The sequence below is a fragment of the Coregonus clupeaformis genome, chromosome 6 (assembly GCF_020615455.1).
Source record: "Coregonus clupeaformis isolate EN_2021a chromosome 6, ASM2061545v1, whole genome shotgun sequence".
NCBI lineage: Eukaryota > Metazoa > Chordata > Actinopteri > Salmoniformes > Salmonidae > Coregonus > Coregonus clupeaformis.
The window spans coordinates 21,187,180-21,209,253 of NC_059197.1; the positions used below are offsets into that span (position 1 = coordinate 21,187,180).

The 22,074-nt window shown below is 46.2% G+C and overlaps 3 protein-coding genes across 7 annotated transcripts; 1 reads left to right on the plus strand and 2 right to left on the minus strand.

Annotated features, from left to right (window-relative positions):
- Positions 1–222: 222 nt before the first annotated feature.
- On the minus strand, positions 223–3,403 carry LOC121567726 (centrosomal protein of 295 kDa). 3 transcript variants are annotated; one of them, XM_041877960.1, is made up of 5 exons: positions 2,961–3,403; positions 1,042–1,142; positions 792–884; positions 543–642; positions 223–388 (listed from the first exon to the last, which is right to left on the minus strand). In XM_041877960.1, exons 1-5 carry the CDS (start codon positions 3,135–3,137, stop codon positions 347–349), a joined length of 513 nt encoding a protein of 170 aa, XP_041733894.1. In that variant the 5' UTR covers positions 3,138–3,403; the 3' UTR covers positions 223–346. The 3 variants fall into 3 exon arrangements, 2 of the variants coding, with proteins under 2 accessions (XP_041733894.1, XP_041733895.1); XR_006001158.1 differs by lacking the exon at positions 1,042–1,142; XM_041877961.1 differs by lacking the exon at positions 1,042–1,142 and having other exon boundaries at positions 792–879.
- A 759-nt stretch (positions 3,404–4,162) lies between these two features.
- On the minus strand, positions 4,163–14,194 carry LOC121567725 (centrosomal protein of 295 kDa-like). 3 transcript variants are annotated; one of them, XM_041877958.2, is made up of 20 exons: positions 13,777–14,194; positions 13,455–13,655; positions 13,163–13,287; positions 12,977–13,070; positions 12,583–12,696; positions 12,350–12,490; positions 11,966–12,149; positions 11,558–11,701; positions 11,144–11,398; positions 10,915–11,015; positions 10,544–10,747; positions 9,725–9,804; positions 8,557–9,364; positions 7,993–8,323; positions 7,663–7,884; positions 7,418–7,497; positions 5,024–5,153; positions 4,699–4,926; positions 4,404–4,594; positions 4,163–4,278 (listed from the first exon to the last, which is right to left on the minus strand). In XM_041877958.2, exons 1-18 carry the CDS (start codon positions 13,873–13,875, stop codon positions 4,868–4,870), a joined length of 3,372 nt encoding a protein of 1,123 aa, XP_041733892.2. In that variant the 5' UTR covers positions 13,876–14,194; the 3' UTR covers positions 4,163–4,278; positions 4,404–4,594; positions 4,699–4,867. The 3 variants fall into 3 exon arrangements, with proteins under 3 accessions (XP_041733892.2, XP_041733891.2, XP_041733893.2); XM_041877957.2 differs by having other exon boundaries at positions 4,163–4,288; XM_041877959.2 differs by lacking the exon at positions 5,024–5,153 and having other exon boundaries at positions 4,163–4,288.
- A 999-nt stretch (positions 14,195–15,193) lies between these two features.
- LOC121567727 (mediator of RNA polymerase II transcription subunit 17) lies at positions 15,194–22,030 on the plus strand. Its single transcript, XM_041877962.2, has 12 exons — positions 15,194–15,271; positions 15,648–15,912; positions 16,427–16,590; positions 18,437–18,656; positions 18,783–18,919; positions 19,011–19,245; positions 19,505–19,635; positions 19,858–20,042; positions 20,289–20,426; positions 20,926–21,043; positions 21,315–21,474; positions 21,621–22,030. The coding sequence occupies exons 2-12, from the start codon at positions 15,672–15,674 to the stop codon at positions 21,827–21,829; spliced, it is 1,938 nt and encodes a 645-aa protein (XP_041733896.1). The 5' UTR covers positions 15,194–15,271; positions 15,648–15,671; the 3' UTR covers positions 21,830–22,030.
- Positions 22,031–22,074: the final 44 nt, after the last annotated feature.

The following is a 22,074-nucleotide window of genomic DNA, read 5'->3' on the forward strand; positions in this document are numbered from 1 at the left end:
GAATACATATATGGAGGAGCGATGTCAGAGCGGCATGGACTAAGATACAGTACAATAGTATAGAATACAGTATATAAATATGAGATGAATAATGCAAGATATGTAATCATTATTAATGCAATGTGTCTACCTACAGTACACAAGGTGTAATAGTACACTGGTTGCTTTTGTTCTGTGAACACAGTAATATGTAGTGATGAATAGACTGAACACTGATTTATATATACACACACTTTATTAGAAATATGATCTTTGAAATTACTGATTAAACTGTACAAAAATACATGTAAGTACAAAATACTTGCAAACACAGACCACGTATAACAGATAAAACTGATCTTCAGTATCATTGTGGAGACTGCTTGGCCCGTAGCTTCTCTAAGGTTTTCTGTGAAGAGAAAAAACAGAATTCGTATAAATTCAAACAGACTAATGTTGATGTACATCAACCCACTTCAACGTTTTATTAATTCAATATACAGTAATGCCAGATATAATATCATGTTTTATTCCTTTAAACATTTGGGTATTTTAAATGTTACCTTGTGAAACTCTTTGGCCTTCTCCCTGTTTTTGGCATATGCCTCCTGTCTGCTCCTGACCTCCTTCTGAAGCTTCACCTCATCTAGTCGGCTGTACAACCTGCAGAGAGACAACCAAGAGGGAGGTCAGGAGAGAAACGTGTGCCGCTGAAAAAACATCTTAGGTACCAGAGTAGGATATCAGATCATGTTAATGTGATGTGTGGTTGGGTCTTGTTCCAGCAGAATATAATAGAAAGAACTTGTTACCTCTTTGTTCTCTGGCGCATGTTAGCCACATCCTGTTTCCTCATCTCAGGAGTGCTGATCCTCACCTCCCCAACCTTCTTCAGCTTGGCTTCACTTACCGAGGACAAAGAGAGGAGGACCCGGTTCAGTAACACTCTACAACGCCTAAGACCAAGTGTTTGACCCATTACTAACCCCACTTTCCTTCCCCAAGAGTTCCCATGTGTTGGTTGGTTAACACAATATTATACTTATTCTATTCTATTGTTACCTAGCATGGGAGGCTGCAAGGGAGTTTGGGGCTTTGGCTGTTGCTTTTTCTGGTTGGCATCCCCTCCTGCATGGGTTGACTCTGCACTCCTCCCCTCTCTCCTGGGTTTAGTAGTGGATGATTGAACAGTGGTTGGGTCAGACTGGGCCCTGGTGGTTGTGTTGGCCCTGGTCTCAGTGGTGTCGGACTGGGCCCTGGAGCCCTTGGACCTTCTTTTTTTTATATTTTCAGTGGTATTGTTAACAAACACACCCCTATAAAGTAAATGCTAATTAAAAACAGGTTCAGCCCCTGGTTCGACCATATTCTGGCAGAGTTACTCCACCTCAAGAATTCCATTTGGCGAAAGGCTCGGCACACGCTTACTCAGGCTGACTGGCTCTCGTTCAGGCAAATGAGAAATAAGTGCACTCAAGCAATCTGGAAGGCTAAAGCTAGTTACTTTAAGGAGCCGGTCTCTCTCTGTGGGTCTAACCCCAAGAAGTTCTGGAAAACAGTTAAAGACTTGGAGAATAAACCCTCCTCCTCACAGCTGCCCATGTCCCTTGATGTTGATGATGTGGTTGTTACTGACAAAGAGCACATGGCTGAGCTCTTTAATCACCACTTCATTAAGTCAGGATTCCTATTTGACTTCACCATGCCTCCTTGCCCGTCCAACATTTCCTCATCTCCCACCCCTTCAAAACATTTTTTTTGGTCATTTAGCAGACGCTCTTATCCAGAGCGACTTACAGTTAGTGAGTGCATCCATTTTTCATACTGGCCCCCCGTGGGAAACTAACCCACAACCCTGGCGTTGCAAGTGCCATGCTCTACCAACTGAGCTACAGGGGACTAGCCCCGATGCTCCTCCCTCTTTTCCCCCTGCCCCGCTACAAAGTTTCTCCCTGCAGCTGAGTCTGAGGTGCTAAAGGAGCTCCTTAAACTTGACCCCCAAAAAACATCTGGGTCAGATGGTTTAGACGCTTTCTTCATTAAGGTTGTAGCCCCCATCATCACCAAGCCTGTCTCTGACATTTTTAACCTGTCTCTCCTCTCTGGGGAGGTTCCCATTGCTTGGAAGGCAGCCACGGTGCGTCGTTTATTTAAAAGGGGGATATCAAGCTGATCCTAACTAATATAGGCCAATTTCTATTTTGCCCTGTTTATCAAAAGTGTTGGAAAAACTTCTCAATATTCAGCTGACTGGTTGAATATTCAGTGCTCCTAATCTCAATTTGTTACCTGTATAAAAGACACCTGTCCACAGAAGGAATCAATCAATCAGATTCCAAACTCTCCACCATGGCCAAGACCAAAGAGCTCTCCAAGGATGTCAGGGACAAGATTGTAGACCTACACAAGGCTGGAATGGGCTACAAGACCATCGCCAAGCAGCTTGGTGAGAAGGTGACAACAGTTGGTGCGATTATTCGCAAATGGAAGAAACACAAAAGAACTGACAATCTCCCTCTGCCTGGGGCTCCATGCAAGATCTCACCTCGTGGAGTTGCAATGATCATGAGAACGGTGAGGAATCAGCCCAGAACTACACGGGAGGATCTTGTCAATGATCTCAAGGCAGCTGGGACCATAGTCACCAAGAAAACAATTGGTAACACACTACGCCGTGAAGGACTGAAATCCTGCAGCGCCCGCAAGGTCCCCCTGCTCAAGAAAGCACATATACATGTCCGTCTGAAGTTTGCCAATGAACATCTGAATGATTCAGAGGAGAACTGGGTGAAAGTGTTGTGGTCAGATGAGACCAAAATCGAGCTCTTTGGCATCAACTCAACTCGCCGTGTTTGGAGGAGGAGGAATGCTGCCTATGACCCCAAGAACACCATCCCCACCGTCAAACATGGAGGTGGAAACATTATGCTTTGGGGGTATTTTTCATTTGAATAGTGAAAGAAATGTAATGAAATACATACCATTATTCTCTCCCAGATGGGAGGGCTGAACTTGGACTCTGAACATAGCTGGGCATCCAGCTCTCCTGCACCTAGGTCCTCAATGGTAATAGCACCTCCTTGGTCAACTCTGAGGTGCTGGTGTACTCTCCATATCAGTGTCGCCTCCTTCATGTGGCATGTCCAAAGTGGGGACATCTTCACAGAAAGAAAGGCCTGAGAGGGAACATGCTGCCAGACCCACCTCCCAGGCAGAGTTATGGGGGAGGCTCTGGGACGTGGTCAACTGGTACAAGGAGTCCTGGAGGGCGGGCGAGGTCTGAGGTGGCTCCTCCCCTCCGGCGCTCAGGGGCGACGGAGGGGTCTGTGTCATCCTCAAACCCCTCTGAGCATGCAGAGAGCTCAAGGTCCCCTGCAGGTGCTTCATGGTCACTTTCTTCCTCTTCTGGAAGGTGAAAGGTCATAGTGTGTTCGGCTGTCTCGTTGTGCGTGACCTCAGCCAGGGGGGGGTGGAAGGAGTCAGAGGCAGGATCCACTGAGAGACAGAACAGAGTGAAAAGATTATTAACAGTCAGAAGCTAGTACCTCATCCATACCGTCACAACAAATGAGGGAAAGGGGAATTGTAGTTAGCAGGTGGGTCAGGGTGAATGCTGCAGGAAATGGAGGATATAGTCAAAAAGAATATCAGGAAATCCTGATTCATCATTAGAAAACATCCCTAATAGACTCACCCCCAGTCCTGTCTGCTTCCTGGGAGCTGGTGCCAGAGTACTGCAGGCTCTGGTAGTGTGGCTGAGGTTAGACCCATCAGCTCCTAATGTAGGGGGGTAGGGGGTTCAGTAGAGCATTAGCAAGAAATATGCTCTTGCACACTGAAATAAGACATGCAATAACACAAACACACAGTAAAATTCCATCCATATTCATTGACTCGGTTACCTGAGCTCCCACTCCATTGGGCAGAGGACTCATCCAGCTCTCCAACCAGAGGCCCCATCATCCGGCTCTCATCCTGGCCTTCATCCAGCCAGTGGGATGACTGGTCCAGCCGTATCTGACCAATCAGCTGGCTCACAGAGGTTGACTGATTGGAGAGCCCGCCAATCATTCTGCTCAAAGTCGAATTCCACCCTTGGTCCAGTGAGGTTGATTGACCTGAGAGCTGGCCAATCATTCGGCTCAAAGTAGAGTCCCACCCTTGGCCTGGTGAGGATGACTTATCCGAGGATTGGCCAATCATTGGGCTGATAGTGGAGTCCTGCCCCTGGTCCAGAGCCAATGAGGAGGACTTGTCTGAGAGGTGATCCATGATCCGATTGACAGCGTTGTCCCATTCCTGAACAATACTTTTTTTTTTAGATACCTTGTATTAGTCAATGTTGATACTAAAAATAAAATCAGAGTATTTACTCTGAACCCATAATGCCATTGAATGGAGTGTGAGGGTGTGGATGAACCCACCTGGTTGTGCCTCTGAGCTCCGGACTCTGTGTCCAAGGGGAGTGTGTGGGGGTCGGCCCCCCACACAGGTGACCTGTCCGGTCCCTCATTCTCCTGCAGTAGCTTAGACCAGGGCTTCTGCTGCTGCTTCTGCTGGGACACAGAGGAGCTGGGCTCCTCACACACTGACCCCTCGATCACTGCAGAGGGACCTGGATGGGAGGAGGAAGAAGGGGAATTGTAAGAGGCTGCTGTTTGGAAAGTCACTACTGTAGGATACTGTAATCAAAAAGAAAGATTCAAATTGTGTGTGTACCCGTCTGGTTCCCAGCAGTACTGAGAGAGAGGTTGAGCTCCCTGGTGTATTTGTCTATGATGCGCTGGATACTGCTGCTGTGTAGGAGTGATTCTGAGATGGGAGACCGTGGACCAGATACGTCCCTACAGGAACTGTGTCTGGACGAAAAGGAGCCATTGATTGAAGGTTATTTCCCTCTTCCTCCGCCTCCTCCTATTCCAAACCCAGCCAGGAGCAGGGAAGAGTCTTATAGGGGGGAAAAAAAGAGTAAAGAGGATTAGATATCTCCATCATTTTAAATGTAACTACCATTTATCAAGTATAATTTCTGACATGACTGAACTGGAAAGATAGTCAATTGTGGAGTTGTGTTCAGGGTCAGTGGTGGCGTAGCTGCCAGAGGAGATGGTGGTGGAGGACAGGTAGTCAGGTTCTGAGGGTCTATAGATTGACTGGAAGGACAGGCTCTCCAACTGGACAAAACAGATGACAGGGACACAACACAGGGGAAGACACCTGGGTTAGACAGGAAGGGTTTGATAGCGTAGCGACTGTATATACAGTGCATTCGGAAAGTATTCAGACCCCTTGACTTTTTCCACATTTTGTTACAGCCTATTTCTAAAATGGATTAAATAAAATGTTTTCCCTCATCAATCTACACACAATACTCCATAATGACAAAGCGAAAACAGGTTTTTATAAATGTTTGCAAATTTATATAAAATAAATAATATAAATATCTTATTTACTTGAGTATTCATAACCTTTGCTATGAGACTAGAAATTGAGCTCAGGTGCATCCTGTTCCCATTGATCATACTTGAGATGTTTCTACAACTTGATTGGAGTCCACCTGTGGTAAATTCAATTGATTGGACATGATTTGGAAAGGCACACACCTTTCTATATAAGGTCCCACAGCTGACAGTGCATGTCAGAGCAAAAACCAAGCCATGAGCTCCGAGACAGGATTGTGTCGAGGCACAGATCTGGGGAAGGGTACCAGAAAATGATTCCATTCTTAAATGGACGAAGTTTGGAACCACCAAGACTCTTCCTAGAGCTGGCCGCCCGGCCAAACTGAGAAATCGGGGGAGAAGGGCCTTGGTCAGGGAGGTGACCAAGAACCCGATGGTCACTGACAGAGCTCCTTTGTGGACATTGGAGAACCTTGCAGAAGGACAACCATCTCTGGAGCACTCCACCAATCAGTAAAAGGCACATGACAGCCCGCTTGGAGTTTGCCAAAAGACACCTAAAGACTCTGACCATTTTTTAAAACATTTTTTTACAAGATGCTCTGGTCTGATGAAACCAAGATTGAACTCTTTGGCCTGAATGCCAAGCGTCACGTCTGGAGGAAACCTGGCACCATCCCTACGGTGAAACATGGTGGTGGTAGCATCATGCTGTGGGGATGTTTTTCAGCGGCAGGGACTGGGAGACTAGTCAGGATCGACGGAAAGATGAACGGAGCAAAGTACAGAGAGATCCTTGATGAAAACCTGCTCCAGAGCCCTCAGGACCTCAGACAGGACAACGAACCTAAGCACACAGCCAAGACAACGCAGGAGTGGCTTCGGGACAAGTCTCTGAATGTCCTTGAGTGGCCCGTACTTGAACCCGATCGAACATCTCTGGAGACCTGAAAATAGCTGTGCAGCGACGCTCCCCATCCAACCTGACAGCGCTTGAGAGGATCTGCAGAGAAGAATGGGAGAAACTCTTCAAATACAGGTGTGCCAAGCTTGTAGAGTCATACCCAAGAAGACTCAAGGCTGTAATCGCTGCCAAAGGTGCTTCAACAAAGTACTGAGTAAAGGGTCTGAATACTTATCTAAACGTGATTTCAGTTTTTATTTTGTAATACATTTGCAAACATTTCTAAAAACCTGTTTTTGCTTTCTCATTATGGGGTACTGTGTGTAGATTGAGGGGGAAAAAATGACTAATCAATTTTAGAATAAGGCTGTAACGTAACAAAAAAAGTTAAGGGGTCTGAATACTTTTCAAATGCACTGTAAATAATACTGTGGAAAGAGCTCAGTTCAAGTGTAGAAATCCTCATGATATATGTTTTCACATATACTTCAGGGATAATTGATTTACATCACGGCTCAGAAAGAAAATACACACACACACAGAGACACACATGGACACAAAGACACACAGAGACACACACGGACACAAAGACACACAGAGACACACACGGACACAAAGACACACACGGACACAAAGACACACACACAAAGACACACACGGACACAAAGACACACACGGACACAAAGACACACACACGGACACAAAGACACACACACACACGGACACAAAGACACACACAGACACACACACGGACACAAAGACACACACACAGACACACACGGACACAGAGACACACACGGACACAGAGAAACACACGGACAAACACATTGAGCTCAGTTCAAGTGTAGAAACCATCATGAAATATATTTCAAATATACTTCAGTTCAGGACAATATTGATTTACATCATTGCTCAGAAAGAAAACAGAAATCCAGACACGAACAGTCACGAACACAAGACACACACAAATACAAAAAACTGATTCTCAAGCAATATCATGGGTTTTGTAGGACAGACCACAAACCCTCAGATTTGGCAACTTCTCATAATTTATTCACAATACGGTGGACCTCACAGGGAGTCAAATAAAACCAGTAAAAAGCCTCAGACATAAATCATGGGTTAAACGTACCTCTGTAGGAGATTGGCCAGGGACACCTCTCCCAAACTCACAGGAGTGATGAGACTGTTCTGGGCGCGCTGGGGTGGGATCTAGGAAAAATTATAGTTGGATTAGAGTGACTGAAAATGTCTGAGAGGACTGCATGACCATCAGTCTAAATCTAAGTGAATGGATCCCTCTCCTATACTCCTGTGGTAACCACCCTGGCATAAGATATCTCCATATTCCCCTTCATCCATTCCTCCGTTCCTTACCAGGTTCAGGAGAGGCATCAGCCTCCAGCCGTAGTCTCTCTCTCCAGGACAGCTTGCTGGATCTACCAGACCCAGTTACTGTCTCACTCCCAGTCCCAGCTGTGTGTTCCCCTGCACTGGACACATAGGTGCTGGAGTGACCTCTCTCAGAGTGGGCCGAGTGGTCCTGTTCTTCTGGGAAGGCCCTTTCAATACGCGACAGCCTCACACTCCCTTCTGGACCTGTGGACACAGTAGCTGGTTAGAGATACACGAGCTGACCACTGCCACGTTTGGTGTAGTGGTGTATGGTGCCCCCTGTGGGTGTGGCTGGCTGGCTAACTGACAGACCTGTGATCAGGCTGGCGTTGGCTGGAGTCTCCACCTCCTGGATGGCACTGAGCTCGTGCTGCTCTGTCATCATCGCCATGATGGCCAGCCTGGCGCGGGCCACCGGGGGTTTGGCTGCCCGGGTGTGGTGGTGGGGAAGTGGGTGAGGGGCGGGTCTGTCTGGGTGTGAACTCTGGATGTCGAGTGTGTCGTCTTGGCTCTGATTGGCTTCTACAGATGGTGAGGCTTGCCCATTGGACTCCTTGATAGCCCTGAGCAGAGCTGCCATCAGACGGAGATGCTCTGACCCCAGGACCTCTGACCCCAAACCATCAGCGATCTCTGAACCAGGCTGGGGGAGCCACACACACAGATACAGAGACAGACCGACAGAAAAGGCTGGTCAGCTACTATAGTCAGTAGACAGAGTATATCCATGCAATTTCATTGACACAATTTACATGTTTGGGCTACCTACTTGTTCTAAATGTTAGTGTTACTCTTACTTTTTAAATGGCTTTAAACCAAGTGGACCTGCCTTAGTAACAGCAGGTAAAACCCTTGAGGTTTCGTTTGTTTCCTCACCTGTGTGTCGTCAGCAGTGAGCAGTGCCTGTAACGCCTCCCTCGGTTCCTCCTCCAGCTCCCTCGGTTCCTCCTCCAGCTCCCTTTGCTGCACGAAGAGCACCTCCCTCCGGGCCTCCACCTGACGCTGGGCCTCACGTAACTCCTGCCTCTCCACCTCTTCCCCAAACCTGGCAGAGGCCCGCAGGACAGGCCCAGGCTTCACTGGGGCCTCCCCAGGGAGAGTAGCTGACTCTTCTGAAAGGGTTGGGCTGATGGCTGGGATGGTGTCAGTTTTTGTTATGAGTGGGATGTGTGGAGTAGGGTGAAGGGAAACAGGATGTGGTCTGTAGGACTGGGGATCCAACGAGGTAGAGGGGGGAGGTAGCCTCTCAGGGAGGTCCTCTGTGACCCTACTAAACACATTGTCCGCCAGCCAAGCAGAAACGCCTGCTCTTTGGTCCCTTAGGCTTTCAGCGGTGGGTTCTAGCTGCACTGGTGAGGTCCTGGAGCTGATATGCGAGCAGACTGCTGCGCCAGGAAGGAAGAGAGCCAAGATGGAGGGCTCCCGTGTGGGGATGTCCAGAGGGGTGTGAGCTCTAGAGTGGGTACTAAGTGCTTCAGGGAGACAGGGGAGCAGGGCAGAGCCAGAGGGGAGTTCTAGGGGCACTACCGGGGGAATGATTCCTCCTTTAAAGTGTGGTAGAGGATGGGCTGTGGTACCAGGAGGGAGACGTGTTGCCGTAGTTACACCAGAATAGCAGTTTCTTAGCGTGTGTTGGTACTCTTCCAGACGCCGGCGAGCCTCCTCGACTGACTGCTTATGAAGCCTGAGAGACGGAAACATAAAAAAAAATGTTTGTTTTTTTATTACCAAAAACAACCATAACAGAAGATAATATTTTATTGTTACATATGACAGATAGGTGCAGTGAGATGTGTTGTTTTACAGGGTGAGCCATAGCAAATTAGTGTTAAGTGCCTTGCTCAAGGGCACAGCCAGATTTTTCACCTTGTCGGCTCGGGTATTCGAACCAGTGACCTTTCGGTTACTGGCCCAACGCGCTAACCGCTAGGCTACCTGCCACCCTAAGATATCTGCTGTGCACATGATACACGAAATCAGCAATTGGCAGCTCTTTTAAATGTTTGAATTTCATCATATGAATCAGCCATTGCGAGAAACACACCTATTCTGGTCTAAAAGACGCTGCTGATACTCTTTGATTCTCCTGGAGTGGTCATCCTCAGCAGCTGAGGGTATTGTAGACTGCACAGGGACAAACACAGAACAAGTCAGTGTCGCTATTGCATATGTGGAAAAACACACAGTCACACACATTGAGCTCAGTTCAAGTGTAGAAACCATCATGAAATATATTGAAAATATACTTCAGTTCAGGGTAATGTTGATTTACATCATGGCTCTCACACACACACACAGAGCTCAGTTCAAGTGTAGAAACCATCATGAAATATATTTTAAAATATAATTCAGGGTATTATTGATTTAAATCATGGCTCAGAAAGATATTCACACAATCCTACCACAAGTACATGTACACACACACACAATCAATCCCACCACAAGCACATGTATACACACACAATCAATCCCACCACAAGCACATGTATACACACACAATCAATCCCACCACAAGCACATGTATACACACACAATCAATCCCACCACAAGCACATGTATACACACACAATCAATCCCACCACAAGCACATGTATACACACACAATCAATCCCACCACAAGCACATGTATACACACACAATCAATCCCCCCACAACCACATGTATACACACACAATCAATCCCCCCACAAGTACATGTATACACACACACACACAATCCCCCCACAAGTACATGTATACACACACACACAATCCCCCCACAAGTATATGTATACACACACAATCCCCCCACAGGTACATGTATACACACACAATCCCACCACAAGTACATGTATACACACACAATCCCACCCACATCCACCTACCTCGGGAGTTGGAGCAGCAGGGCTGACGTCCTTGGCTGGTCTTTTCTGTGTTCTAGATGCAGCAGCAGTGTCCTGGGTCATGGCCGTCTGCAGCTGCTCTCGCTCTCCCTGGGCCTCCTGCAGCAGCAGCAGCTCCAGCCTGCTCTTCTTCTCCTCCAAGTCCTGTAGCAGGGCTATCTGCTCCTGCCTCTCCAGCTCCTCCTCCTGGAAAACAGAGGCAACCACAGGGCAAACTATGAGCTTTCAGCTTTAGAGACACTTTCTCAGAAAGGTAAATACATTCACTTTTTTTACACATCCCCACTCAAGACAGAAATATTACACAGATATGTTATAGACATGCATGAATACACAGATAGAAAGACACACACCCTTCTCTTCCTCTCAGTTTTGAATGTGTGGATCTTGATGGCTTGTTTATCAGGATGGAGCAGGGTACCAGCCACTATGGACTCCTCTGTTGTCTCTATAGCTGATCAGATAAAATACACTAAATGGATAATCAAACAAACACTGGGACTTTATTTTCTCAATCAATGCTTCCCTTGACTCTTCAACATGTGGCAGCAAATCAATACGGTCTACTAAGGGCTCACTAACCTTGGGCTGGCTGAGAGGGGTCAGGGAGTCTGGGACTAGTGGTCAACGGTCGGCCCCGCTCCTCGCTGGCCAGAGAGCCTGTCTCAATGGTCGTACCGTCTGCGGTCGTGTCACGCTCTGCTGTATGAATAGTTTGTCGGTCAGACGGGGTGTCAACCAGCCTCCGGTAGCTCCACTGGTCTCTCTGTGACCTGATGCGAGTCAGTAGTTTCTTCAAGGCCTGTCTGGGAGCGCCACCTAGAGGCCTGGATGGTTCTACCATGAAAGACAAAACAATTGTTTATTTTGTGCACTCCATTTATTACAGTTTACACATAACCTTTTTGACAACACTATGGTCATACTCTGATTATCTTTGATTAATGTTTGAATTACTGACTGAGGCCAACATCAGAAAGTCATCCATCTCTTCACCTTCCTCCTGTTGTTCCACTGCCCCAGCCGAGGGAGTAAGGTCAGGAGTGGCCTCCTCCAGGGTCAGGTCTTCATCCTGGCTGCCAGTGGACACGGCTGGGAGAGGCTCTGGAACCAGCTGCAGCACCAGGTCACCTTTCACTCCTGCAGGTACAGGTTTAATTAGACGAATAGAGAAACTCCACTCCAACGTACTAATGGTTATTAGGTGCCATAATGATATGGTAATTAGGTGCCATAATGATATGTGTGTCCACACTACTCTGTCTGGGATAGGGTCAATGTCTATCAATCAAGTAAAACAACTTATCTACGCACCAGGGCAATACCAACAAATTGTGTAGTCAGGGCCAGAGTAGAGGACTGAAAAATGAATCCTGATTTGGACCCCCCCCCCCCCCTACTTACTCCTCTCCCCAGTGTACATGTCCTCAAAGGCGAACTCCATGTCCCTCTGCCAGTCCTCCCTCATCTCCTGTCTCTTGTAGAGCGGCTGGAAGATCTGGGCAGGCATCTGAGCCATCACCTGCCTGTGTCTCAACAGGTCTGTCTGATGCATGTGTTCCAGCTCTACCAGGAGGTGCTCTCGGTCCTGACACAGCAGAAACAAACATACGTATTGCTATTGTCTTGGCCTTGACGCATACAATATGTATTCAAAGGATTTCAGGCATTCATTTAACAGCTCAGGACAGATTTAGCCTCGCTATGCAGAAAGTTGTACATTAACCTTTCATGTTATCACTTGAATAGTCTTCAACAAGGTGAGTGTTGCTGTGTAGCAGTATGTACCTGTGTGAGCTGTTCCCTCCTCAGCGCGTTATTGCCCCTAAGACGAGCCTTCTCCAGCTGCTCCTGTCTCTCCCTCTGCTCCTCCTGCCCTAGCTCCTGCAGGCGCCGCGCCTCCTCCTCTGCCACCTCCCATGCCTTTGGCTGAGGGAACAAAACACACCGGTTACATTAGAAAGAGGACAATATCACACTGGGCCATTGCATATTTTTTTAGCTTTGAAAGAGTAGATTACCTGTGCTGTGTCGACTTCCCTGTCCACTGCAGTCTCTGGCATGTGATAGTGGGTCACAGAGAAGGCATCCACGTCTGATTTCTTCACTGCTGGCAGCTTCCTTGACTCAACATTCTGTTAATAATAAAATAAAATGCACAAACATTTGAGAATATATTTTCTGGTATTGTTTTGATAAGCCCTAGTCAGACTGCTGTTTGCTCATACTATAATAGAATACTGTTAAATGTGTGCTTTTAGAATGTTATGTGGTTTTGGAAGGAGAGTTCTATATTCCATTGTTTCACACTGCAGATTATGTACTTTCCATCCTAAACCTACAGGCTCATAATACAACTCGTTACTGGTAGGACCATAGATCACAATGTGCCCGATTCCTAAACATGAATTGTACCTCAATTGGGTTGGGTGGAAGGGATGGGAGGTTGGCCACTTTTGCTGCCCTCTCCTTCTCCACCTGTATGGCCTTCTTCCTAGCCTCAATAAAGCTGTGGGGAGAAGAAAAACATCCAGATTTAATATCAAACAAAGTAATAATCCATGTTTGTTTGACCAAATAAAATCCAGTTGATAGGCTCACCGATTTTGTTCCTCCTGCTCTTTCTGTCTCTGTGATTTGAGCTCTTTGAGGGCATCTCGATAGCACTCATCTGCCCGAACATCATACTCCTCATTTTTCTGTGCAATTGCCTCCCAGTCAGGCTCCTGGGGAAACATTGTGTTCCTTAATCAACCAGTTGTATAGTGAAGTAAAGTGATCTGGGGCATGACCCAAGTTGCTTAAATATTCTAACAAAACCCAGTAACGTTACACTGGCAGTCTGCAATGTATCACACATTGCTAAGACATGGGTTGAGAGTTGAGTGTTTACATTTTCTTTGGCATTTCTATGTCCCTCTCCCAAAACTCGGAGATTGTCCTGGTATAACTTTTGCAGGGTCTCCAGTTTCTTCCTCTGCTGTCGCTCCCACTCCTCCTTCATCTCCTCCGCCAGGTTCTGCAGCTCGCGCTCCCGTCGCTGCTGCACCTCCGTGCGGATTTGCAGGGCGATATACCGCTCCTGTTCCCGCACCTGTGAGAGTGTGGTAGTTAATGATCCTCACTTGGCAGTTTATGCATTGGCAGGATGTAGGGACTGTCACTGACAGCGAGTGTTTGCTAGCTAGCTAGCCGTTAGCTACTGTATACGTTACCTGTTGTATTCGCAGCTTCCTTCTCCTTTTGTGTTCCTCTCGAATGAGTTGAGCTTCTTCATTTGGACTTAACCGTAATCTAGCCACTTTTCTCTTCATCTTTAGAAAATCCAGGGATGTTGACAGGCGAAATGATTAGTTAGCTGGTCAACAGTACTGGCTGAAAAAAACACATGAAAAACAAAGGCCAGCCAGTTGTGCTAAGCTAGCTAGCACCAGAAACTTCAGAGCAGAACAAATATCCCCGATTGCACGTTTTCGTAATCTAAATTGTTTTAAATCTTGTTGATGCATTAGCTAAACAAATAAACAAAACACTCTGCTAATTTGAAGTAGCTAACGTTTAAAAGCGTTTCAAAATACTATTCAAAAGTGTTGTTTCTTATCCTAAATCCATGCCAACGTGTAAAAGCGTAAATTCGTCGTCAAACGTCACTTCCTGTATTTTAAACTGCCCGCTAAATCACGTGATTGGATGCGTTCCACATCCACCATGACCAGCAGCCCAATTCTGATATTTTTCCATTAATTTGTATTTTTCAGAGCTGATCTTATTAGTCAAAATACCAATTAGTGAAGCAAATCAGAATTGGGCTGCCTGTCTAAACACAGCCTTAGAAATGCATGCAACGTAATTTATCTGTTGCTGCATTGCTGTTGAAATACCTGTTTAAATTACCAGTGCAGTCAAAAACGTGATTTTCCTGTGTTATATATATATTTTCCATTCTATGAGGTTGGAATAATATTGTTAAATTGATGATAATGCCCTTTTAGTACAAGTATATAAGATAACCTGGAATGTTTATTTATTTATTTAAAATGTCAGCCTGTTTTGGTGGGATGGAGTATTGGCCTGCCTGGTGACATCATCAGGTGGTAAATTATTTAATAGACCAATAAGAAAGAGAGTTCCAACCCTCTCTGCCAATAACAGCTAGTTTAAAATGTTCCCCTCCCCACTCAGACCACTCCCAGACAGTCCTAGAAAAATTATTGCTTGAGAAATTACTCTTCCACTACAAGACCATGGTACTTGCCTACGGAGCAGCAAGAAGAACTGCCCCTCCCTACCTTCAGGCGATGCTCAAACCCTACACCCCAACCCGAGCACTCCGTTCTGCCACCTCTGGTCTCATGGCCCTCCCACCCCTACGGAAGGGCAGCACCGGCTCAGCCCAGTCCAAGCTCTTCTCTGTTCTGGCACCCCAATGGTGGAATAATAAATTGGACCTTTATTAAAGGTCCAATGCAGATAAAAACGGCTGCATTGGACCTTTAATAAAAAAATACTAGATGAAATTGTTTCCTTTATCTGTTATTAAACACAAAATTGCCTGAACACACAGTATGTGCCCCATGCAATGCCTTTCTTGAACGTACCCAAATTGTACACTAATATGCACTGTAGGTGGCAGCATAGCCCACGACCAGTGCTCGCTATGCAGGACAGTACACACGAAGAAGTCATTGCAAAAGTCGCTCTTTCTTAACGGTAAACTGTATTTCTATCTAGCTAGCTATCTGTCTCATATTCTGTTGAAAAAATGTTGTATTCCATAATTTGTATTCCACGTCTAGCTAATTGTATGTGCATTAGGGAGCTGGATTTTATACAGCGGACTGGCTTGCTTGCTTTGTTTAGCTAGCTGTCTGTTGTTAGCCAATGCTAAAGTTAATTTAGCTAGCTACAGAATGTGACAATGTCTAGCATCACTCATTGCCAACTAGCTAAATTAGGCAACTATATTTGCTACATGGCTAGCTGTAGTCTTTTTAGCTAGCTCCTTATTTGTCTAAACTTGCCCTGGTCTGTGGTCATAGTTATGGTGGATAAAATGCAGTGATTAGAATGGTTTTGTGTGTTTTAGGTGTGACTCCTCTTCGTCATCGTCATGTCGGGTGGTGGTCCAGCAGTGCGTGTCAGCATCGAGTCGTCCTGCGAAAAGCAGGTCCAGGAGGTGTCTCTGGATGGCATGGAGACATATGTCCCTCCCTTGTCCATGTCCCAGAACCTGGCCAAGCTAGCCCAAAGGATTGACTTTGGCCAGGGATCAGACTCTGATGAAGAGGGGACAGAAACAGAGCCCAGGGACCCCCAGGAGTGGGGGAAGCAAGAGCCAGAAGAGGATGAAAGTATGTCACCCCACTGACACATTCAGTGTTTTGCTACTTTACATTTATTTTGCTACTTTACTTTACATTAATTGACTGTAAAGTGATTATTTCTGCCTTGGAGAGTTATTATCGAAAACCTGACATCATCTGATAGACATCTGTAGCAGGGCTTTGATGATCCCAATAGTACAATATATTTTTCCATGGCAAAAATGAAAACACAAAGCAGATCTAACTCTTTGGTCCTTTGAAAACCTGCTGTCTGTAAAACATTGTGTGCTATAGCTTGGAAAATAAATACATGTGACTGGATGACAACATAATGACATTTGTTTCCAACATTAGGGCTGTTTTCCTAAAAAAGTTAAATCCGCTTTGTGTTTTGTTTCTTTGCCACGATACTAACGAGTATTGCGATACTGGTATGGTCCCGGCCCAAATCTGAAGCAACACTTAGGATTTCTATTAAGCGCCCTGTTGGGAGTTGGTCTGAACAGAATGGTTGATTGATACTTGCTCCTTCTTCTTCCAGCCACTGTAAAATTCCAGCCGTCCTTGTGGCCCTGGGACTCTGTGCGTAACAACCTGCGCAGCTCCCTGACAGAGATGTGTGTGCTATACGACGTCCTCAGCGTAGTCAAGGAGAAGAAGTACATGGCCCTGGACCCAGTGTCCCAGGACCCCTCAGCCGGAAAGGTAGGCCTAGCTAAGTGTCTTTACGCAGGACTTTTCCATGCATATCAATAGTCTTAAGTGGTTCATTCTTCATTCTGTCTTCATTTCCACTGATGTGGAAGAACTAAACTGATAATGAAAGCAAATTCCTGGTACACAATACACATCCAACATATTGCTTACCTTTACCTATCCTGTGTTTTGAGGTCACTGCAAGTGAAGGAAATGAAGCCACTTTGGACTATTTGACAGTCCCTTCAGAAAGTATTCACCCATTGACTTTTTCCACATTTTGTTACGTTACAGCCTTCTAAAATGGATTAAATAAATAAAACAATCCTCAGCAATCTACACACAATACCCCATAATGACAAAGCGAAAACAGGTTTTTGCAAATTTATAGTAAACAAAAAACAGAGATACTTTATTTACATAAGTATTCAGACCCTTTGCTATGAGACTCGAAATTGAGCTCAGGTGCATCCTGTTTCCATTGATCATCCTTGAGATGTTTGGACAACTTGATTGGAGTCCACCTGTGGTAAATTCAATTGATTGGACATGATTTGGAAAGGCACACACACCTGTCTATATAAGGTCCGACAGTTGACAGTGCATGTCAGAGCAAAAACCAAGCCATGAGGTCGAAGGAATTGTCCGTAGAGCTCAGAGACAGGATTGTGTCGAGGCAGAGATCTGGGGAAGGGTACCAAAACATTTCTGCAGCATTATAGGTCCCCAAGAACACAGTGGCCTCCATCATTCCTAAATGGAAGAAGTTTGGAACCACCAAGACTCTTCCTAGAGCTGGCCGCCCGGCCAAACTGAGCAATCCAGGGAGAAGGGCCTTGGGCAGGGAGGTGACCAAGAACCCGATGGTCACTCTGACAGAGCTCTAGAGTTCCTCTGTGGGGATGTTAGAACCTTCCAGAAGGACAACCATCTCTGCAGCACTCCACCAATCAGGCCTTTATGGTAGAGCGGCCAGACAGAAGCCACTCCTCAGTAAAAGGCACATGACAGCCCGCTTGGAGTTTGCCAAAAGGCACCTTAAAGACTCTCAGACAATTTAGAAACAAGATTGAACTCTTTGGCCTGAATGCCAAGCGTCACATCTGGAGGAAACCTGGCACCATCCCTACGGTGAAGCATGGTGGTGGCAGCATCATGCTGTGGGGATGTTTTTCAGCGGCAGGGACTGGGAGACTAGTCGGGATCGGAGCAAAGTACAGAGAGATCCTTAATGAAAACCTGCTCAGGACCTCAGACTGGGGCGAAGTTTCACCTTCCAACAGGATAACGACCCTAAGCACACAGCCAAGACAACGCAGGAGTGGCTTCGGGACAAGTCTCTGAATGTCCTTGAGTGGCCCAGCCAGAGCCCGGACTTGAACCCGATCTAACATCTCTGGAGAGACCTAAAAATAGCTGTGCATCAACGCTCCCCATCCAACCTGACAGAGCTTGAGAGGATCTGCAGAGAAGAACGGGAGAAACTCCCCAAATACAGGTGTGCCAAGCTTGGAGCGTCATACCCAAGAAGCCTCGAGGCTGTAATCGCTGCCAAAGGTGCTTCAACGAAGTACTGAGTAAAGGGTCTGAATACTTATGTAAGTGTTATATTTCACCTTTTTTTATTTTTATAAATGTGCTAACATTTCTAAACACCTGTTTTTGCTTTGTCATTATGGGGTATTGTGTGTAGGTTGATGAGGGGAAAAAATAATGTAATACATTTTAGAATAAGGCTGTAACCTAACAAAGTGGAAAAAGTGAAGGGGTCTGAATACTTTCCGAAGGCACTGTACCTATGACCTCACTCTCTCTCCCCTGACCTCCCCACTCCCTACCTCACTCTTTACTCTAGACGCCCCAGGTGTTCCAGCTCATCAGTAAGAAGAAGTCTTTGGCCACAGCGGCTCAGCTGCTCCTGAAGGGGGCAGATAAACTAAGTAAGTCAGTGGCAGAGAACCAGGAGAACAGGAGACAGAGGGACTTCAACTCAGAGCTGCTGCGCCTCCGCTCGCAGTGGAAACTACGCAAAGTAGGAGACAAGATCCTGGGAGACCTCAGCTACAGGAGTGCAGGTATGGAGGCTTTAACTCTCCTCAAATGTCTAATTTAGTGTCATTGCAGTATTTACCACCTTCTGCACATTCATTGTTTTTCTGACATTATATAGCTAATTTCTAATGCCATGTCTCTCTCTGCAGGATCTTTGTTTCCTCATGCTGGCACCTTTGAGGTGATAAAGAACACAGACATCGACCTGGACAAGAAGCTCCCAGAGGATTACTGTCCACTGAATGTCCAGATCCCCAGTGATCTGGAGGGATCAGCTTACATCAAAGTGAATAGAGACTGCTCAGAGAACATACCTCATTGTGATAATGCTGATGTTCGGCCTGACCTCTTAAACATTGTGGTGTGTTGTCTTCCAGGTTTCAATTCAGAAACAAGCCCCTGACATAGGTGACCTAGGCTCAGTGAGCCTGTTCAGGAGGCAGCCTAAAGCTAAAGCGGGCACTCAGCCGTGGCATGTGAAACTGGAAGCTGCTCAGAACGTGCTGCTCTGTAAGGAGATCTTCGCCCAGCTGTCCCGGGAGGCGGTTCAGATCAAGTCCCAGATCCCCCACATTGTAGTAAAGAACCAGATCATCTCTCAACCCTTCCCAGGTGAGGACCCTTCACAATGCTTTTTGGAGGGTTATTATAGCCTATGGAAAGTTAATACTCCATGAACCATGCATTTTGCAAAATAAATGCATTTGACATGTTTTTCTTTGTCTGTGTTACCTAGAGTAGTACGTTCTAAGTGTCCAGAGATGCTTTGGCTGTTATTTTGCTGTTATTCACCCCTCGTCAGGTGTGCAGAGTCCTACTCTAGGAGATTTCTGTATTACACCACTATTAAGGTTGTCTATCCTCCCTACAGGTCTCCAGTTGTCCATTTCTCTGTGTCACTCCACTGGAGAGAAGAAGAACCAGAGGGCGTCGCCAGAGAAACCCAAACCTGACGACCACCTCTACGTTTTAGAACACAACCTGCACCAGCTCATGAGAGAGGTGGGTCTGCCTGTCTGTCTGGGTAGAAAATTATGGAACTCTATTAAACCTGACCATCTAGTCATTATATTGTTGACCAAAAACGTATTCAGACAGATACTGACCAAACTAAGTCCCCCATGTTTTTAAAAATCGTATACATATTCACGTGTGTATCACTGCTGATTCTATGAACTGTGATACATATTGATCAATATAAATGCCCCTCCCTCCCTCCCACAGTTCCACAAGCAGACCCTGAGTTCGATAGTGATGCCCCATCCGGCTAGCGCCCCCTTTGGCCACAAGAGGCAGCGTATGGCGGGGCCCATGGCATACGACAAGGCTGAGATCTCCAACCTGCAGCAGAATGAGGGCCTACTGGAGAAGATCATCAAACAGGCCAAACACATCTTCCTACGCAGCAGGTAGGCACAAACACACACCACATCACACATCAATAATAACCTAATACTGTCATACTGTATTTTTATTTTATTTTTTATAATATTCTTCTGTCAGGCTTTTTGTTTCACTCAAAGCACCCTTAACGTTTTTGTCAAATCACAAATCAGAAAAATGTTTGCACAATGAGACAATATGTTACTGAATTAGAATTTTACAGGACAGCAACTCAACATTGACTGCAAGTCCACCCCTCGTGTCTGTTTCAGGACGGCGCGGACCATCGACAGCCTGGCCAGCCGTATAGAAGACCCCCAGATCCAGGCCCACTGGTCCAACATCAACGATGTGTACGAGTCCAGTGTCAAAGTCCTCATCACCTCCCAGGGTTACGAGCAGATCTGCAAGTAAGTGGAGCAGGAGCCAGGAGCACTGGCCAAGCCAGAGCAACAGAGGCAGAGTACTGTCAAAGCCAGGAAGACTGGCCAGGCCAGAACAACAGAGGCAGAGTACTGTCAAAGCCAGGAAGACTGGCCAGGCCAGAGCAACAGAGGCAGAGTACTGTGAAAGCCAGGAAGACTGGCCAGGCCAGAGCAACAGAGGCAGAGTACTCTTTATACATGGTTTACAGGACAGTGTTCAGAGAATAGACTTCTGGGCCAGGAAGTGTCAACATACCCTCTAGAATAGAACATATGGTGAGAGTGGAGAATGATTTAAAAGGAAAAAGGTAGGTTCCATAATCTAACAACAGAAGAAGAGGTTTCGCCTTAATGAATTACCACCAATTTTATTGGGCAATTATTCAGCTTTTTCAATGTTCGGTAAAAGTCAAAATTATTGTCTAGCAAAAACTTTGACCATGGATACATTTTTTTCCATAACCTTCTGTGTGGGTGTGTGCAGGTCTATCCAGCTGCAGCTGAACATAGGGGTTGAGCAGATCCGAGTGGTGCACAGGGACGGCCGTGTCATCACCCTCTCTCACCAGGAACAGGAGCTGCAGGACTTCCTCCTCTCCCAGGTCGGGGGACACACTGACTGCTCTCACATCACCGCCAACTGCTGTTTATGTACCCTGTATTACACTCAAGTATAGCTAGAAGCCACCTAAAATGCTTCCTGTATGTTCTAAAGTGCATAACATTTGCTAGACCTAGTTCTTCACTTGGCCTATTGCTCCAGGGAAACTTGTATTCAAATCCATTTCAAAGTATTGAAGTAGCCTTTTTGTAGCTGCCTGTCTGAACTAGTGTGAGTAAGTGTCCCCCTGTGTCTGTCCCCTGGTACTACAGATGTCTCAGCACCAGGTCCATGCGGTACAGCAGCTGGCTAAGGTGATGGGTTGGCATGTTCTGAGCTTCAGTAACCATGTGGGCCTGGGCTCTGTGGAGAGCATCGGAAACGCCTCGGCCATCACCGTCGCCTCCTCCAACGGGGAATACGCCATCTCCGGTACCGTCTTCAATCAATCTATCTGGCATATTGGATGTCATTCACCTTAAACAACTAATTTAGTCCGAAAACTAATATAATGATCTGAATGACTGAAATGTATAACAGTAATTTTTGTCCAAATTAATGTGTTGTATCTTCTCCAGTGCGTAATGGTCCAGAGAGCGGCTGTAAGGTCCTGGTCCAGTTCCCACGCAGCCAGAGCAAGGAGCTGCCCAAGTCTGACGTCATCCAGGATGGGAAGTGGAACCACCTGCGAGGGCCCTACAAGGAGGTCCACTGGAGTAAGATGGAAGGACGCAACTTTGTCTACAAGATGGAGCTTCTCATGGCTGCCCTCACTCCCTGTCCTTAGGTCTGACCACTATCACACACACTCTCTCTTGCTGTCTCAGATTTTTTTCTGTGTGCTGAATCCTAACTTTATCCACTTTTGTGGAAATCATGTTCGTAGATTTGCTTGGACATTTGACTTACCCGTGTCGATGTAAAAATATATATTAAATGTTGTTACAGTAAAAGAAACTCAGCTGTGAAAATAAATGTATCATTTGTTTCCACTTGTCAGTGTGTTTCTTTACATAAAATAGCATGGAGTAA

Excerpts from the sequence above, each read along its gene's own strand:
- LOC121567726 (XM_041877960.1), bottom strand. The coding sequence starts at position 3,137 with ATGTCCCCACTTTGGACATGCCACATGAAGGAGGCGACACTGATATGG. Across the intron at positions 885-1,041 it reads CTTGCAGCCTCCCATGCTAG|TGAAGCCAAGCTGAAGAAGG; the intron begins GTAACAATAGAA and ends GTCCTCGGTAAG. Across the intron at positions 643-791 it reads ATGCGCCAGAGAACAAAGAG|GTTGTACAGCCGACTAGATG; the intron begins GTAACAAGTTCT and ends GTCTCTCTGCAG.
- LOC121567725 (XM_041877958.2), bottom strand. The coding sequence starts at position 13,875 with ATGAAGAGAAAAGTGGCTAGATTACGGTTAAGTCCAAATGAAGAAGCT. Across the intron at positions 12,150-12,349 it reads GGAGGGAACAGCTCACACAG|GACCGAGAGCACCTCCTGGT; the intron begins GTACATACTGCT and ends CTGCTGTGTCAG. Across the intron at positions 7,885-7,992 it reads CAACGCCAGCCTGATCACAG|GTCCAGAAGGGAGTGTGAGG; the intron begins GTCTGTCAGTTA and ends CTGTGTCCACAG.
- LOC121567727 (XM_041877962.2), top strand. The coding sequence starts at position 15,672 with ATGTCGGGTGGTGGTCCAGCAGTGCGTGTCAGCATCGAGTCGTCCTGC. Across the intron at positions 20,427-20,925 it reads GGTTACGAGCAGATCTGCAA|GTCTATCCAGCTGCAGCTGA; the intron begins GTAAGTGGAGCA and ends GGGTGTGTGCAG. Across the intron at positions 21,044-21,314 it reads AGGACTTCCTCCTCTCCCAG|ATGTCTCAGCACCAGGTCCA; the intron begins GTCGGGGGACAC and ends CTGGTACTACAG.